The sequence below is a fragment of the Meriones unguiculatus genome, chromosome 8, assembly GCF_030254825.1.
Source record: "Meriones unguiculatus strain TT.TT164.6M chromosome 8, Bangor_MerUng_6.1, whole genome shotgun sequence".
NCBI classification, from domain to species: domain Eukaryota; kingdom Metazoa; phylum Chordata; class Mammalia; order Rodentia; family Muridae; genus Meriones; species Meriones unguiculatus.
This window is the reverse complement of record NC_083356.1, coordinates 62,338,884-62,356,465: the sequence shown is the minus strand read 5'-3', so window position 1 is coordinate 62,356,465 and position 17,582 is coordinate 62,338,884. Positions and strand designations below refer to the sequence as shown.

Below are 17,582 nucleotides of genomic sequence, written 5' to 3'. Positions count from 1 at the left end.
CCTTTGCAGTCTCCAATATCATCTGCCTCAGAACCTAAGGGGACGTTCAGAAACCCACATTCCTGAGTTTGCTGACTCAGGAGTCTGGGCAAATGGATGTGAGGATCTGTATTTTATGGCACCCCTAGTGGGTCTCCTAACACACTAAAATCGAGAACTGCCTCCTTGGGAGTTTCCCTAGAAGGAAGCAATTGTTTATACTCCAAGTGTCAGAGAAGCACAAGTCTAGAATTAAACTTCAGTTTCTACTCATTTAAAATAAGGGTGAGTCTCCCAAGCCCAGGATGGAGGAGAGAGTGGTAAGGAATAGATAAACAGATGGGCTCAGCATCTAGCACAATACAGGGACCACTTCATCTACTGAGCGGAAATAATGATTCCTAGTTCAAAGGGCTATTGGAAGGATTAAATGGGACAGCACACACAAAGGCTCTAACAATGTCTGGCGCAGGGTACATATTCCTTATGGCCGGGCACCAGCTGTCTCTTCCTCTCACTGGCCATGTTGGTTATATTCTTGACTTATGAGTCACACAATCAGCTAAGTGCTTAATGACTCGCCTCCTGAGCATGATATATAAGCTGAGAAGTTCTGATGAAAAGCTAAAAAAAGGCCAGCTGGGACCATTGCAAGGTGCAATCTTTTTAGGGTGGTCAAGAGGTTACCCCAAAAGGTCAGCAACAAGCTCAGTGCTTCTGTTGTGTAGATTTAAGTTGTACTTATTAGCTCTAAAGCATATCAAAAACTTGTAAATACAGAAAAACACAAAGAAAAATAATTTTTCCTTCATTGCCAAGTTTATACTCTATACAAAAAAACTGGGCGCTCACCTCTCAGTTACAGCAGGTGCAAGGTCTTTCGGGGGTTCAGAAGGGCCCTGAGCTCAGGGATCAGAAGGGTCAGAAGGATCCAGAGCTCAGCCAGTGCCATCCTAAAATTCTTAGTCATTTTATCTTCGATTTGAGTCTCTCAAGTGAAATTCATGCCCCGAGTGCAGCACCCTGCGGCGAGCCAAGCGCCTGCTGGCAGAGGAGAAGGCATGCCCTCGCTGCCTGCTCCCTGGCCCACCCCAGCCCCGTGGCAGCTGGCCAGTTTCTGTGGGCTCACTTGGCAGAGCCCCTCCATGCTTCCTGGACATTTCCCTCTTACAAATAAAGTGCTTTTTCTAGTTCATGAATCCCCGTCTTGTCCTCCTCTTCAGTGAGACTGTTTATTTAAAGTTCTATGGCCCTTGGCATTTGTTATGGGAGGCATGCTTGTTCAGTCCAATAGGTGGAGATGGAAGAATAAAAATATCTCTGAGTAGCCTTCAAGTGAGTGACCTTACTTCTAGGAATTTTCTCAAGAAAAATCCTAAGAATAAAATTATTAATCAAAAGGAGTATTAGTCCGGTAACAGTTATTAATAGAAAGTGGGAATAAATACCCCAGCAGAGGGACTGATTAATGATTAACCATCCTTCCAATCAGCAGATGTGTAAGAAATTACATGGCTGAATGCGTAGTAATGCAGAAAAGTCGACATCAACCTATTAAGCAAATTTCAATGTACAAAACTTTTTTTTTCTTTGCCTTTTGTGTAACAGAGTCCTGGCTGTCCTGGACACAATCTGTAGACCAGGCTGGCCTCAGACTCGCAGAGCTCCACCTGCCTCTGCCTCCTGAGTGCTGGGGCTAAAGAGGTGCCCCACCACAGCAGACCCGCTACAAAACTACTTTTAAATTTTTGTTTTACATAAAAATACATGTATTCTGACATGAAAAGATAGCATTACAGGGTGGAAATCTGAGCGACCCTTTGCTTTTAGCTGTCTTTTTCTCCTCCATCTTGGGATTGTTTGTAACCCTGGCTGTTTGCAGCCCTCTGGAGTCACCCTCTCCTTGCCTCCCCAGGTGTGCTGGAAGACGGACTGTCCTCTAATGGTGGGCTCCGGTCTGCAGCCCCAGGTGGAATAGTCAACCCAGAGAAGAAGATGAACTGTGGGACACAGTGTTCCAACTCTCAGAGCCTCAGCTCGGGCCCTCTGACCCAGAAACAGAACGGCCTCTGGACTACAGAGGTAGGACACAGCTACAGAACCAACTGGGGACCAGAGAACAGGGGTGGTGCTTACTTTAAATCAGGACACTAAGACTGTGTCCAGGGAAGAGAACCTTGGAAAGCAGGTTTTCTTCCTCTCCATGTAAAACATTTCTGCAAACCTCATTCGAATCCTTTCCCATGGGCTGTGGGATTTTATTGAACCTACAGAAATGCGTCCTTGGTGTTTGCCCTTTGGAGGAGGTGTGTGTGTGCTTAGGTACGGCTTCACCCAAGAACCTCCTTATCTTAGGAGTGAAGCCAGCGGTAGGAAAGAAACTTGGGATTTTACCTCACACCCTCCAAGCAACTGGTTAGCGCAAGGGTCCTCAAGGATGATTCTCGTAAAATATCCTAACAGCTTCACCCCAAACGCTGGCTGTTGGGAGGAAGGCAGGCTGTGGTCCTGGACCTGGCTGTCATTCTTTGATCCTTTCTCTCTGGAGCAATTGTTTGGAGGTGCTCCACCTTCTGTGCAGCTCGAAGCCAGCCGGGGCTCTGTGCAGCCTCTTCCTCCTCTTCACTTCCCCTTCCCATTTCCTCATCTTCCCTGAAGTCCACCATTTACTCTCTGCTCCAAAATGTCTTGGTCCCACCTCCCCCACCCCAGCTGTCTGCTTCCTGAGGGCACAGCTTCTCTAGTGCTGGAATTCTTGTGTCTATCACTGAGTTGCCTTTAATGGCTTTGATCAGCAAACTGCTTGTAAATTCAAAGTTGTGTTTTGCACTTATCAAGGTGCTATTAGGCCTTGCGGGTTTTTAAATCCTCGCAAGAGCATCATCACAGTTTTATAGGCAAGGAAACTGAGGTGTATGTTGTATTATATGGCCTGGATCATACCCCAGCCGTGATGGAGGTGAGCAAGGTAACTTTGTGCTGAGCAGGGTGGTCACAGCATCACCAGGCAGTGGAGCCGAAGTTCAGGTGCTAGAGTGTTTTTCTAGTAAGATAAAACCTTAGACTCAGTCCCCAGCATTGGGTAATCGGGGTAGTAAGGAGATGGAGGGAGGAGAATCAAAAGTTCAAAGCTACCCTCAACTACATTTTTACAGTGGTGAGAAAACAAGTACACTTTGAATATCGTATTTCTAATTTCAAGTGTGTGTGTGCAGCATGCAGCGCCACCTTCCTTCACACTGCCGGGTAGCGCCGGTGGGCGACAGCTTCCAGTCGGCCCTGAAATCACCAGGGACCAGCTGATAGCCCACAGTGAGCAGTGTCACTGCCACATACATTTCCAGCCCATGAGCCATGGCATCAACGGTTTACAGCATTTCCCCTGCCAGCGCTGGGATGGCCTTCTCCAGGAGGCACCTTTGAAAGCAGACAGCCTCATCCACATTCCTGCTGCAGTTTTCCAGTTCAGATTTACCAGAAAAAAATTGTGAGTTAAAGGCAATCTTTGTACGGCCTTGAGAGTTTCTTCATTAGTTCCTATGAGCACTCTTAAGATCCTCTGAGTGCTGATCAGATGCCAGGCACTGTTTGAGTGCCAAGGACCTAGGAGTGGGAAAGGCAGCGGTACCGTTTCCTCTGAGGGTGAGGTGCCGTCAGGGTGACAGCAAGTGCTGTGATAAATGGTGTGGTGCTCTGAGGGGCCTGGGATGTCCCTGTTAGTGCTGATGCCCTCCAAAGCTCCAACCCTTTCTGAAGGGCGGTGGGACTTAATGAAGCGTGCCAGTGATGGTGAGCAGCGGCATTTTGTGTTTTGCGTCCTCTCTGCTTCACATCCCATCAAACAAACCATGTCCTGTTTCCTTCACTTCCTCCTGCCCTCGCTTCCTGACTAGCAGCTCTAGGCGCTCACGGCACACCGGTCTCACCAACAACGATCTTTCACACACTGGGAACTGACCGTCTCAGTAGGGAGCACTTTATGTACCTTGCTTTCCTTGACCATTCAGGACCATACTGACCTCACAACCCTCAACAAATCTCTGGCTTGTTTTCCTGCCCAGCTCCCCACCTGTGCCCTGCAAACAGCACATGGGGACCCGCTGTGGCTTCCTGTTCATTAAGGCAGCCCAGGAACTCTAAGCTGGCTCCAAACGCATTCTCTTCCCCTTGATACGCCATTTCTTCAGGCTCAGATCCCACCTCCCCCATTAAAAATGAAACAAACTCTCCCAAGGCCAGCTCAGCAGTTCAGGAGCTCACATCCAAGAGGAGTTTGGTACCAGGGACCTGTGTAAGAGGAAGAGGAATCCAGTTCCTGAGAGTTATTCTCTGAGCCACACAGGTACTGTGAGCACACATGGACATGAACACCAACATGCACCACACACGCACACACACACTAGAATGAAACTCTCAGCTGGGGCTGGAGCGATGGCTCAGCAGTTAAGAGCACTGGCTGCACTTGCAGAGGACCCAGGTTCGGTTCCCGGCACCCACACGGCGGTTCACCACTGTGGGAGCACAAAGGTTCTAGTGTTCACAGATAGGCACTAGGGGACCAGCAACGTAAGCACACAGGGTTCCTTCTTCAAAGGGAGAGAGGAATAACCTGGTTTCTGCCTACAGCGTTGGGAGTGGACATGGCCAACAGCCTGGCGACATTTGTGCTGATCCTGTGGCTGAGACCCACCTGATCCTCCCCAGACCCTTTTCCTGAGCTCGCTCTACTCAGTCGTCTATAGAACTGATTGTTATGGAGGATGCCGAGTGTCCTTCACAAAGCGTTTGGTTGTAGTCACGTTCTAAACTTTGTTGTTCACATGGGACTGAGTTAATTATCACCAGGAAACGTCTTAGCAAATCGTGCTGTGTGCTAATATGCCTAAAATAAGCTACTCAAGGTCATATTTTGAAAGTTTCAACCAACACTGAGTTCTACTGAACTGAACTGCCTTCTTGCCGGGCTAGGGTGCTGAAAGAACTCTTCCCCTCCCTCAACCATCTGTTACCTCTGCTGCATGGACTCTGACACCCTCCTCTGCCTTCTGCAGGGGCATGCACATGCTGCACTTACAAACATACATGCACAGAGGCAATACTCTCTACACATGGAATAAAAGTAAGTAAATCTAGGCAAAACAGACAGAAACCCTCCAGCATCAGTCGGAGGCAAAGATGTCCATGTGAATGCAGCTCTTGGCAGACAAAGCTCTGAGCATGTGGCTGGCTGCCCACGGGGCTTTCATGTCTCCAAAGCTGCACATTCTCCAGTCTCTTTATTGTTCTTGGCAACATGACCAGACACTAAAGGAACTACCCATTGTCTGGATTAATTCTCGGCTAAGGCACTTCCTCCAGAAGTGCCACCCCCAGTGCCCAGCCAACAATTGTTGGCAAAGTGTGGCCCAGTGTAGGAAGGATGGGTGAAACCCACAGGGTTCAAAGGAGAGGATCAGAGTGACAGTGTGAAGCATATCAGGAAGAGCTTGGGAAGCAAAGGAGTCTCAGGAAAACAGAAGCAAGATGCTAAACAGAGGGAGGGAACAGATGGCACCACTGGGGAGCCAGAGGGAAGGCTGTTGGTAGCGCACTTGGGAGCCCTCCGCAGCCCACGCTTGGGAAAAGGGCAGGGATCCACTACAGCAGCAGAAGAGGTTTCTACAGAGATTTGGCCTGCGGCAAAACTAGTTCAGTTAGAAGACACTTGGGCCACAGCCCTCTTTATTCATTGTATTCTTTTCTCGACATCCAGTCTACTTCAGTTTTAATGCACCTACCACAGCAAGAACTGCTTGCTGGTTGAACGAGACAAGCCCAGCAGCTCACTGAGATTAAAATGGGCCTTCCCCTGTACCAGCTCTGTTCTAGCAACATCATCATATCATCATCATATTGAGGCACTCTGCTATCTTCCCTGTGATCTTCTCTCCCTGAGGCTCATGGAAAAAAGTAAAACGTCCTTGTGACACTTGATGAAGTCCACTAGCTTAAGTCAAAGCAGGTCTGATCCTGCTGTGGAAAGCTAACGCTGGCCTCTGGTGGAGTTACTAAGATGGACTATTTCCTTGAGTTGCAGCCTTTAGGACACTGCTTTTAACCCCTGAGAAGGAGGGGAGGAATAAACTAACATGCCTGACTTACTATGCGCCAGACACTATATGTGGCATTGTTTTTAACCCCTACAACTCTGAAAGGTTAAATATCCTTCCACACCTGAGACAATAGAGGCCCACGAGCCATGTCCAATGTGACACAGTAGGCTGTGCTATGGCTGTGTTGGAATTTAAACTTCTGTTTCTTCACCTCCCAGGCCCATGCCCCTCTAGTCCATTACCTGAATTATAATGTTGAAGAAGTTAACATGAGCTTCATCAGAGTTCATCAGGATGTAGGACAGGGTGTTAAAGTTATATTTATAAAACTCTGTGTCTTGGTTTCTCTCTTAACCCAGCTATCACACAAATAATTGAGACACTTTTATATTTGTTTAATAATAAACTTCACAACATAAGAACTGAGCAGTTATTACTCTATTTTAACCCTTTAAGCTACTTTGGTTTCCTCCCAGCATACATGGCAGAGATGTTTGTACTTTGTAACTTCTTTCTTGGTCCAGTTCCTCTCTCCTGATATCTCCAGTAATTCCCTGATTCATCTTCTAACTTCTCTCCTGGCTGATAGGAAGTCCAGCTCTATTCTCTCTCCTGCTCAGTGATTGCCTATAAACTGTTTTATTGGCATATCAGGGGACAATTGGGGAGCAGTGTTTATACAACATTGAGACAGGTGATTCTCAGAGCAAGGATTGTAACCAGATATCAGAAATCAGCATATAAATTACACAATAACCTTAGGCCTACAACCAGGAGCCCTTGTCTTTATTTTGGATTATCACCTACAGGACGCTGTCCTTGGCAAAATGCATCAGTTCCAGTGACTTCAGATGCCTTATTGTGCAAGCAAACACTGTAAGATCACCATGTTCCAGTGGTGACATAAGCAGCAGTCAATGATTCACATAACTGAAAGCAAGTGGGAATGTCCTAGGGCTTTAGGCAGAGAAACAGGCTTTGTGCCTGGGGAGCTCTCTCCCTCTTTCTACCCCTATCTCCTTCTTCCCCTCTTTTCACTCTGTTTTTGGAGACAAAATCTTATGCAGCCCAAAATGGGTTTGAATTCATCATGCAGCCAGGGATAACGTTGGGCTCCCGATCCTCCTGCTTCCACTTCCCCGTCTGTGCCACTCTCCCCTGCTTTCTTCTTCTTTCTAGAAGCCTGTCTGCATGCGTCTGCTTTTCAGTTTATTTATTAGCTGTCTATTGATGACAGGCACTGAGTTAGATTCTGTAGTGAACAAACTAGTCCAAGACTCTATCTTCTGGAAGTTAAAAATTTTCTACTTGATTCAAAAGTAGAAAGTAAATGGATGAGAGCACAGTTCAAAAAGGCTAGATAGGATGTAAAGGTTACAGAGAGAAAGAATAATAGAGCCCTAGGCTTAGAAAAATTCCTGGGACATTTCATCAAAAATTACTAAGCATGATTACCTCTGGGAAGGCTCTAAAGACCAGACCGTGTTATGGTACCCTTCTCTACACTTTTTTTTTTTAAGCCAAATTTGAAAAAAAAAAAAAAAAAAAAAGCTTTATTCAATATTGGCCAGGTTGATGGATGGACACTGGCCAGGTCCATACCTGGATTCCCAGAAAATAGACCCCCTTCTCTACTCTTGAGTTTTTGTTTTGTCTTTTAAAGCATAACCTCACTATGTAGTCCACGCTTGCTCTGTAGCCTGCACTAGGCCTTAACTCTCCTCCCAAGTGCTGATTTTGTAAGTGTTCTCATAAACGAGGCTTACCAAAAAAGTTATATGTTAGTTTTTGTTGGTGTTGTTGGTGTTGTTGGGTTTGGTTTGGTTTTGGGAACAGAGTAAGCCAGGCTGACCTCAACCTCAAGGAGATCCCCCTGCCTCTGCCTCCCGCGTGCTAGAATTAGAGGGCTGTCACACACCACACCCATCCTTTTTTTTTTAAACCATAATCATGTATTACTTTTAATTTTTTTTTTCTTTTTAGACGAGATCTCTTGTGGTCAAATTCAGCTTCAGGCTCTCTGTGAAGCAGGAGCTGATCTTGAATTTCTGATCCTCCTGCCTTCACCTCCCAAGTGTTGAGATCATAGGTGTGTGCTATCACACCTAGCTCATGCATTGCTTTTATATTTAAAAATACTAATACTATAGAAAAATCCAAACAAACAGCATCTAACAAACCACATTTTCAGTCAGCTTTGCTTTTCTTTGTCACCTGCAAAGAACTATAAAAAGGTTTGTACAGGCATATTTGTTGAGTCCAAGCTAAACCAAGAACATATTTATTTCCGTTTGGGGTGAAACGGAGAAAAGGCTGAGCAAGTTTTGCTGCAGGCTGGAGTCCAGGTTTCCATAAAACCTCCAACCCCAAGGGAGACAAGTCCATCTGGGTTGGAGGCTGCCAGGAAGCTGTTGCAGTCTATCTGGCTACCCTTGAGAATGGCAGCCAGCAAATGACTCTTAATTAAAGAGGCTGCATCAAGGGGACTCAGAGCTGTGACTCACAGAGTTCTAGACCTACAGAAATGAAAATGAGACAAGAATAAAAAAGCTGTCAGAAGGAGTGATAAACAGGAGTCAATTAACAAGAGTCAATGGCGACAGAGCTCACAGAGAACGGTAGAGGTGAATTAACAGGTAGCTGAGAAAGAAAAAGGTGCCAAGCAGGTTTTTCTCATCATCAAACAGAACTGTGAGGTTTTTTTTTTATGCCAGTAATTGCAATACAGACACTTATTTTCCCTTGTTATTAAAAAGGAGATAGGATATTAAATAGATAGGTTTGCCCGGGTAGTCCTAAGGAACAAACGGGTTTAATTGTTCTGTGTGTCTCTGTAGCTTTATCCAAACAGAGAGTGGCTTACATCTCAGAGTCTGGACAGAAAAGATCTGATATTATGGTTTCTCTTTTTCCTTTTATTTGGGCTTTGGGATTTTATTAATTAATTTTCTCATCACTGGTACAAAATATCTGATAAAAGCAACTTGGAAAAGGGAGGGCTAACTTAGGCTCACAGTTTGAAGCTCACAGTTTGTTTCAGCTCACAGTCTGAGGGATAGGATTTTCGGTGGCAGTAGGGTGTGGTGGCGGTGAGGGCGTGGTGGCAGAATCATGGGGTGGCTGGGTCCACTGTGTCTGCAGTCTGGAAGCAGGGACAGACAGGATGGGGGACTGAACTCTAAAGCCTTAAGCCCTTCCTCTAGTTACACACCTCCTGAACATTCAAGAACATTCTAAAACAGCACTGCTGCTGGGTGCTAAAACTTTGAGTCTATAGGGACATTTCACATTCAAGACAAACAGACTCTAAAACACCCATCTATAACTAGACAGCAGTAGTTAGCAACTTGCATGTCCTCACAGGTATAATGTCTCACACTCCAAATCTTTTTTTTTTTTTTTTTTTCCAAGAAAATGTACTTTTCTGTACTGGAGAGATGGCTCCAGTGGAGAAAGCACTTGTTCTCAAGCCTGACCAAATTTTCATTCCCAGAACCCACACAGCAGAAGGAGAGAATCGACTTCTGCAAGCTGTTCTCTGACCTCTACATGTGTGTTGTATCATGGGTACCCACCCTTGACCACACACACACAGAGACACACACAAATGTAAGGCAGGGGTGGAGAAAAAGTAGTCAGTGCTAATAGGTTTGCTAAATTTAATGTCGTAATCACGATAATGGATTTGTATATGGCTGGAAACTTCCTATGGTCATTATTGGAATCAAAACTCTCTCTCTGAGACAGGGTTTCTTGGTGTAGCCTTGCTTGTCCTGGGCTCACTTTGTAGACCAGGCTGGCCTCAATGTCACAGAGATTCATCTGCCTCTACTTCCCCAAGTGCTGAGTCTCTTTTAGAATTATTTTTGCTACTTAATAGCTGCCGCACTAGTCATCAATTTCAACAGAGTAAGATAATAATTGATGTGTTTGACGTGAGTTTTCAAGTGAGACTACTCTTTTTGAAATGAGTCATTTATGCGCTAACCAGAGGTTGGTCTCCTTATTGTAAGTGACAAATTTAAGCTTCTCTAACATCTGGGAAACAGGCATTTTCTCTGTTTCTGCAGAAATGGACTGAGACTCCTGCTAAAGTGACACAGTGGGTGGCAAAGGCTTGGCTAAGACTCGGGTGGTGCAGTCCTGCAGTTTGTGCTCTGTGTGTCTGCTCTACAGCCCGATGTGCCTCTTCCTAGGAAATGGCCTCACTGTACTCACAATTACAGCCACAGCTACTCAACAGCTGCTGGAGAACAACCATTTTGTAGCCTTTGACTCTTTACTCCAGCTTAGAAATTAGGTATCATTCAACTCCTAAAATTTTGCTTAGAATTTTAAAACTTAAATACAGACTGAAACAGGAGCCAAGCAGGAGCTTTGTGTGTAAATGCTGCTGCGGCAGCATGAGGACCCCAGATTAGATCCCAGCACCTTTGTAAAGATTGCTGGGGCAATCTGTACATGTGACCTCAGGGCTTGGGGTCTGGGGCAGAGAAAAGTGAAATCTCAGTGCCTGCTGGCCAAACAGCTAAAATGACGATCCCTAGCTTCTGGGAAAGAACCTATCAAAAAAGACAGAAACCAACAGAGAAAGACTCACAAAGCTGACCTCTGTTCTCTGCCCCTGCTCACTAACACATACACACACACACTTATACACACTCTCACACACTCACACATACATGACAGAAATAGAAAAGGGCATTCACTTTTTATGAATAATCTGTAATCAACCTTAGTGAATTGCCTCAACAAACTTCTCAAAAGGAAAACATTTTGCCACTGAGAAGCTGGCATCCTTGAATGCTCTCTTGCTTCCCACCAACCTGAGGGAAATGCTTGTGTCAGGCTGGCTTATTTTAAATATGGCCCCTGTCTCCCTGTTCCCTGGTGACTTTCAAAGCTTTTATGTAACAACAAACCTATGGAAGTTAGATAGAAATGGCCTCACTATCACTAGACTGTTCTTTGCGACACATTCTCGTTGTTTTGTTTTGTATCCTGCACAAGGTTGTCTGTGGTTAGTAGTTGTGTTCAAGGAGAAATTCAATGTCAAGTGGAGGATGGAATAACTTAAGAAGCCATGTTTTGAGAATGGATGGATATTAGGTGATAGACGAATGGATGAATAGATAAAGGATATATACATGATAGATGAAAAATAGGTAGGTTAGTAGGTAGATAGATAATAGATGATATATATATATATGATAGATAATAGATGATAAATGTGTAGGATAGTAGATAGGTAAATAGATGGTAGATAGGTATCTATATATGTAGACAGATAGAAGATAGATAGATAGATAGATAGATAGATAGACAGATAGATAGACAGATAGATGATAACCAGACATGTGCAAGAAACTGCATTCTCTGCTTCTGGAAAAAAATAAACCCATAAAAATCTGTCCTAGTTTTTGAGCTAGTTCAGGCTTGAAATATCTGAACTAAAACAGAACTCTAAGCTGTATTGACTACTTTTATTAAAGCAAGGGTGCATCAATGGGCAGCATGTTCATCCACCCATCCATCCATCCACCCATTTATGCATCCATCTGTTCACCCATCCATCCTTGCATTCATCCATTTAGCTATCTATCCATCCACCCATCTGTCCATCCATCTGCTCATCTACCCACTATCTATCCATCTATCTCCACCCATTCATTCATCTACCCACTATCCATCCATTTATTCATCTATCCACTCATCCATCCACCCACATATCCACCCATCCATTCATTTGTCTACCCATCCATCAATCCATCCATCATCCCTCCATCTATCCATTCACCCATCTAACATCCATCCACCCACCAACCATCCATCTATCTATCCATCTACCCACATCCATACATCCATCTTCACATCCAATCACCTATCCATCCACCCACCATCCATCCATCTATCTATTTATTCATCCAAAATTAAATTGGCCCTTGCTCTGTCTCATTACTGTGCTAGGCACTGGGACACTGCAAAGGAAATAATAATGTTTGGGCAGAACCGAAGCTGTCCTTAAACACCAGGATCACCAATAAACTATGATCTTAAGTCTGACTATCTAGAAGCAGAGCCCAAGATGATGATTCTTCCTCAAAAAATTGGTTGACACCTGTATCACAGTGAGAAAGTAGGTCAGATCAGAGTTTCAGGTTCAGCAAGTTTCAGGTTCCGTTGAGCAGATGTACAGCCTCACTTTGGTTCTGCTGGGAGCTGTGAGGTGTAGGTAGCGCTTATGGTACTCTTCTCTGAGGCAAGAAGGACAGAATTTTTTATCCTTGGGAATAAGGTGTAACCTCTCTGACACTTCACCTGACACCAATCAGGTGAAGATGTGTGTGTGACCGGAAATGAGTGCTGATTTAGCAGCCAGGACTCAGCAATGGGGAGATGAATGCCTGTTCTGAAGGGGACCCAGAGGGTGTCCACAGCAGTGCATGCCTTTCATGTTGGAGGCCTGCCTGCCATTCCAAACGAACACACAAAATGGTTTGTGTTGTCAGGTGCTGCATGCATCCGCCATCGGACACACGTCAGATGACGTGGTTGGCTTGTGCGGTATGAAAAACCAGGTGACCGTCCACATGGAATCATGTCCAGTGCGGGAAGGTTCTCTAGTTGTTACTCTCTTCTCACAGTCTGGGACTGTGTGTCAGGAAGCAGATGCCACCAGTCATCATACAGGATGTCCAACAGGAAGTGCCCGTAGGATCAGTGCTGGTGGAAGGGAGAGGTGAAGTGGGAGCAGGAGGGGGGTGCCAAGTGTGAGACAGCCATGCGTGCTCTGGGGAGAGATGACTTGCCAGAGCTGTCTACCTCAGGCTGGGGATCTAGTGTACGTGTTCCTTTCCTCCTACGTTGGATGACCTCTGAAACTGCATCCTTAGATAAGGCTCTCTGAAGCTGAGGCCACCCCTGCAAGGGCAGCTGGAGGCTCTGCAGCTGGCCAGTGGACCCTCCCTGGAATGGGATCAATGACATAAACCTGGGGACGTGACTTGCAGGGTCATCTCATGCTCACTGCCATTTGCAGAAATCAATTCCCTTCATTAAAGCTGTTTTCACGTTGTGAGGAATAGGGGAATGGGGTCACGCTGAAGAACCTACAGTTTAGTTAATGCTTCTGTGTCTAAAGTTAATTCTAGGCCTCTAGTGCAGATCTGTCTTCACCTAAAACTAGACAGTTTTGCATTCTGAGGTTTCTCTTTACTTAACAACAGGTATTGTGCCAAGCATTTACACGTGTTACATTATTCAATGCTCACAAGAATCCTATGTGGTAGATGATGTTACTCCCTACTTCGTAGATGAGAAAATGTCATAGCAGTGAAGCTGCCTGACCTGTGGAGCTACATCATCTGTATGTGAACCACAGTCTAATTCTGAAGCTAAAAAAATTAACCACCAGCTAAGGCCAATTGTGAAAACATTCTCACTACCCTTTACTCTCAGTTAACACACTCATTCACCCATGTTTTCTGAACACATCCTATACCAGGCCCTGTGCTAGCTTGGTAATAGAGAGTTAACAGAGAAACCCCCAAGAATATCCATGTATGTATGTATGTATCAAGGCGTCATATGTTACCTCCACTAATGTGTGCCATTTTAATTCCTTTATGGAGCACTGAAACTTTTAATTAAGGAAAACCTCTGAAGATGGTCTTATGTGAATGAGTCCTCATAGGTCATTTTCCAGGTTGTCTGTATGTTTATAATCGTCTCAAGAAGTTAATACAAATCATGTGAACTTTGGATATTTGCCAGGAACTGAATTCACTGTTTTCAACTTTTTGACAGGCTAAAAGGGATGCTAAGCGGATGTCTGCCAGAGAAGTCTCTATTAATGTTACAGAGAACATCCGACAGATGGACAGAAGTAAAAGAATCGCAAAAAACTGCATCAATTAGCAGTGCCTGGATGTAGAAGCAGATGAACTTCTTTGTGGAGTCCAGTCAAAGAATCCTGAGGAAGTGGGTGCCACTTGCTAATCCTGGATGCCTCTGTGCATCTTGAGAGATGGCTTGACCCGGCAACACACCTAAGCTGTGAGGACCTTCTTAGCTTCCTGTTTATCACATACAGAAAATGTATTGAAAAGTCCTGAAATGTTCACGGATTGCCGAACTACGGTTTGTCTGTTTTTTCCCTCTGCAGCTTCTGTAGCATGGTCTGCTGTGGCCGTGGCGAGTGGTTACATGGGTCAGTGAATGACACAGAAAGGCAGGCGTGGTAGATTTGCTGGAACAAGGATCACACATCAGTGTAAGGCTTTCACAGGAAAGCCCACTCTTCCCTCCTTTCTTTTCAAACACAGCCATCACAATCTTTACTGTTTTCACTGAAGAGATGGCTCCCACCCAGCCCTAGACCCAGAAATATAAGAACCGGAGGAACATAAAAACTCGGAGTAAGATAGATCAGTGCCAGCGTCACAGGCTAACTCCACCAGAGCCTCTGGAGTATCCTTGAGGGGTGTCTGTGACACACGCAGACATGTTCCTCTTCTTCTCGGAAAGACCTCCCAGGCTGGCCTCCAGACACTGACTCCAGAACGAATGTCTCATGTCTGTGGCATTGATCCTATCTGCAACTCCCTTTGGGACCTAGCTTTGTGGTTTGATTTTGTTTTTGTTTTTGTTTTTCGTAGCTTTCTAGTTTCTTTTTATTCTTGTGGCCTTTGAACCTCCAGTCAGGTAATTTGCAATTGTAATCAACTGGACACCACTCACAGGAGGGAAGTGACCTCAGAACGCGTGACGGCACATGTGATGTCCCTTTGGCCTTGCTGTACACAGCCCCAAGGACTATGCTATTTTGGTATCTGCAGAGTAATTAGTTTAGAAAGGCAGAACCCAGTTGCTGTGTATTCATGTTGACATTAGACTGACAAGGCACTGGATTGGAAAACAGACAGCCAGCACAGTAAAATGATGTTCTGATAGGAATCTTCTAGCATTTTTAAACACATCTTCTTGCAAAGTATAACGTAGCATGAATCTGAAAGGGCTGCCTGCGTGCTCGGGCTTAGGAAAAGTAGAGTCCAGGTTGTGCCAAACTACCAACAAACTCCGTATTTAGCAGCAATAGCAGTCTGATGACATATGACTCAGTCCAAGAGAAGTGACGTAAGCAGGCTTAAATGCAGATGCTCGCCCCTTTTTCAGAAATTATTTCTCCAACACAAGTAGAACTGTGGACTGTGTATTTGTTAGTATTAAACATTCACTGCCAACCTTGTGCCGGCTATGGTAACAGCCGGGCGGGATGTGGAGTCTGGCCAGTCACGGCTGTACCTTCTGACTCCACAGGGCGCCTGATTCTCAGGAGACTGACGTGGGCCCTCTGGCACAGGGCCAATTATTGCAGTGGACTCTCTCTTTTAGGTTAAAGGTAGCGCTCTGTTAATCACAGATGTATGCATTCGCCTGATCACTCCTCGCCACGCACACCAGTTTCCCCAAACCTCTCGTCTTGACTCCTTGTCAAAGGGCTTTTAGGGGACTTCATGTTCTGACAACTTAACTAATAAAACAAAAGCAAGCCCGGTGACTCCTGTGTCCTCAGTGGCTTCACTCGGCAGGAGTTCTGCCGCAAGGCTGGCAGCCTCCGATCCTGTGAGTCAAGGGCTTGCTCTCCTGGGCATGCGCGCTGTGTTGACATGCTGCTTCCCCAGTTGATGCGCTAGCAGCCACGCAAGGCCTGACTCTCTTCCCAGCTCTGCGTTTGCCTCAGTTCACTGATGCACGTTGTTTGGAATTTACCATCTGGAGAAGCTGTCTCTGAATAGACAGCAACACATTCTCACTTTGAGAAGAGAGGGAACGGAGGAAAGGCCTGTGATCCAGTCACACCATTGAAATTTCCATCTGGCAACTTTTAAATGTGTGTTTAAGGCGGGAATGGATTCTTACTCTCCTATCGGGATAACACTTTCCATTTCGGAGTTTGAGTCAATAAAGTCATTAATTTCAAACATATGTGGATGGTTACAGAGAGTCTTTACTGGACCCCTAACTGTATGCACAGCTGTTTAGAATTTTCTTTCTTTAAACAAAAGCGTTTTACATAAGTGATTTCTGTGATTTTTTTTTTTCAATCAGCCTCGTGAATTAAGTAAGGGGAATGCAATTAGCTCCAACTTACACTTGCAGAGGTATTTATAGTCTTCTCAGCCAGGATTTGGTGAACCGTGATGCCAGACAAGAAAGTCAATCTCCAGATCAGAGCTTTCCCCCCTGTCTGGTGCCTGTCTCAGAATGGTCAGAATAGTTGAACTTCAGCCCTCTAGAGGAGAGCTGTATGGAAGCCGAGCCAAACCCAAGCTTAAGAGGACAGGAGGTGATTGACTGGGGAGGGCTTCGATGAGAGGGTGGGGTCTGGCCCAGAACAGCCTTCTGGATAGGGTGAGCCTGACCTTGTATGAGAAGGCACCTGGAGTAAGGTCAGGAAGAAAGTTTATGATTCAGAGAAGGCAGAAACTGAACTCCTTGTAATAGCTGCCAAGACATAGAGCACAGGGAGTGAGGGCTGCCTCGGCTGCTGCCCGTCTCTATGGTGCTCCCTGCACCAGACCTAGTTGTACTATGTCAAAGACCTACCAGCCTCCATTTGTGGCCGCTCCCAGTGTCACAGAAATACCTCCCTCCCGTTGCTTCCCTAAGCAGGGTTTCCAAGCAGGGGGCTCTCCTGCTGAAGTCAGATAAAAGGCATGCTTTATTCAGCTGTCACGCTGCCCAGACCGTGGAATGCCGTGTACACAGCTCCAGCAGGCGCCCTCACTGAGAACTGCAGACGCGCTCTCCTTTTCAGAGAGTCGTGTGTTCTGTTCATGTTGATAGTCTCCTTTTCTTCCTGCTGCTTAGAATGTGGAGGTAAAAACTGGAGCAATATTGGTTCATTGGGCTGTCGAGTGGCTTTGGAAGTCATAGCTGTGCCAAACTGAGAACTGGTTAGAAGCCCACGTTCCTGATTCCATGCGGCCTCCCTGTGCCCTGAACTGTATATACGTTTAGACCACTTAGACCACTTGCTTTATTTAATCTAGGTTATACTTCCAGGTTGTACTTCACCAGCAAAACTAATTTAAATTGGTGTAGAAAGTTTTATCTTTTTTGAAGAACTGGAAAGTCTCTGTCCCTGAGTCCCTCGACACCAAGTTTTCTGGAGCTGATGATGTTGGCACGGGCTAGAGCTGGCACCTCCAGCTGGAGACGCTCCTACCACTCATGTGGCTGACACACAGCACGTCTGCATCTGTCGCCTGCCCGAGGGGTATGACTGTGCAAATACTCCAATCTCTCTTCCCAAATACCTGGCTTTCTTGTTCTTTTAAGGGTCGTTCAAATGCAGATTGTCCACTCATCATTTCTACAAGCAGCTAATCTCGAGAAATGTTTCGGAAGAGGCAAATTGTAAATGTGACCCAACAGCTAAAATATTCATTTATTCACTTGCATGTGCTGCACTTATTAAAACGCTTCAAGGGGCCAGAAATAAGAAAT

At 45.5% G+C, this 17,582-nt stretch overlaps 1 protein-coding gene across 2 annotated transcripts in view; it reads left to right on the top strand.

The window, feature by feature from the left end:
• Baalc (BAALC binder of MAP3K1 and KLF4) overlaps positions 1-16,058 on the top strand; it is a 66,214-nt gene extending 50,156 nt beyond the window's left edge. The window contains exons 2-3 of one of the 2 annotated variants that reach the window (XM_060389572.1): positions 1,895-2,061; positions 13,878-16,058. In XM_060389572.1, the coding sequence (XP_060245555.1) occupies positions 1,895-2,061; positions 13,878-13,988 (278 nt within the window). In that variant the 3' untranslated portion in view covers positions 13,989-16,058. The remainder of the gene's footprint in view (positions 1-1,894; positions 2,062-13,877) is intronic. The other variant, XM_060389573.1, reaches the window with a different exon arrangement.
• The last annotated feature ends 1,524 nt before the right edge of the window (positions 16,059-17,582 follow it).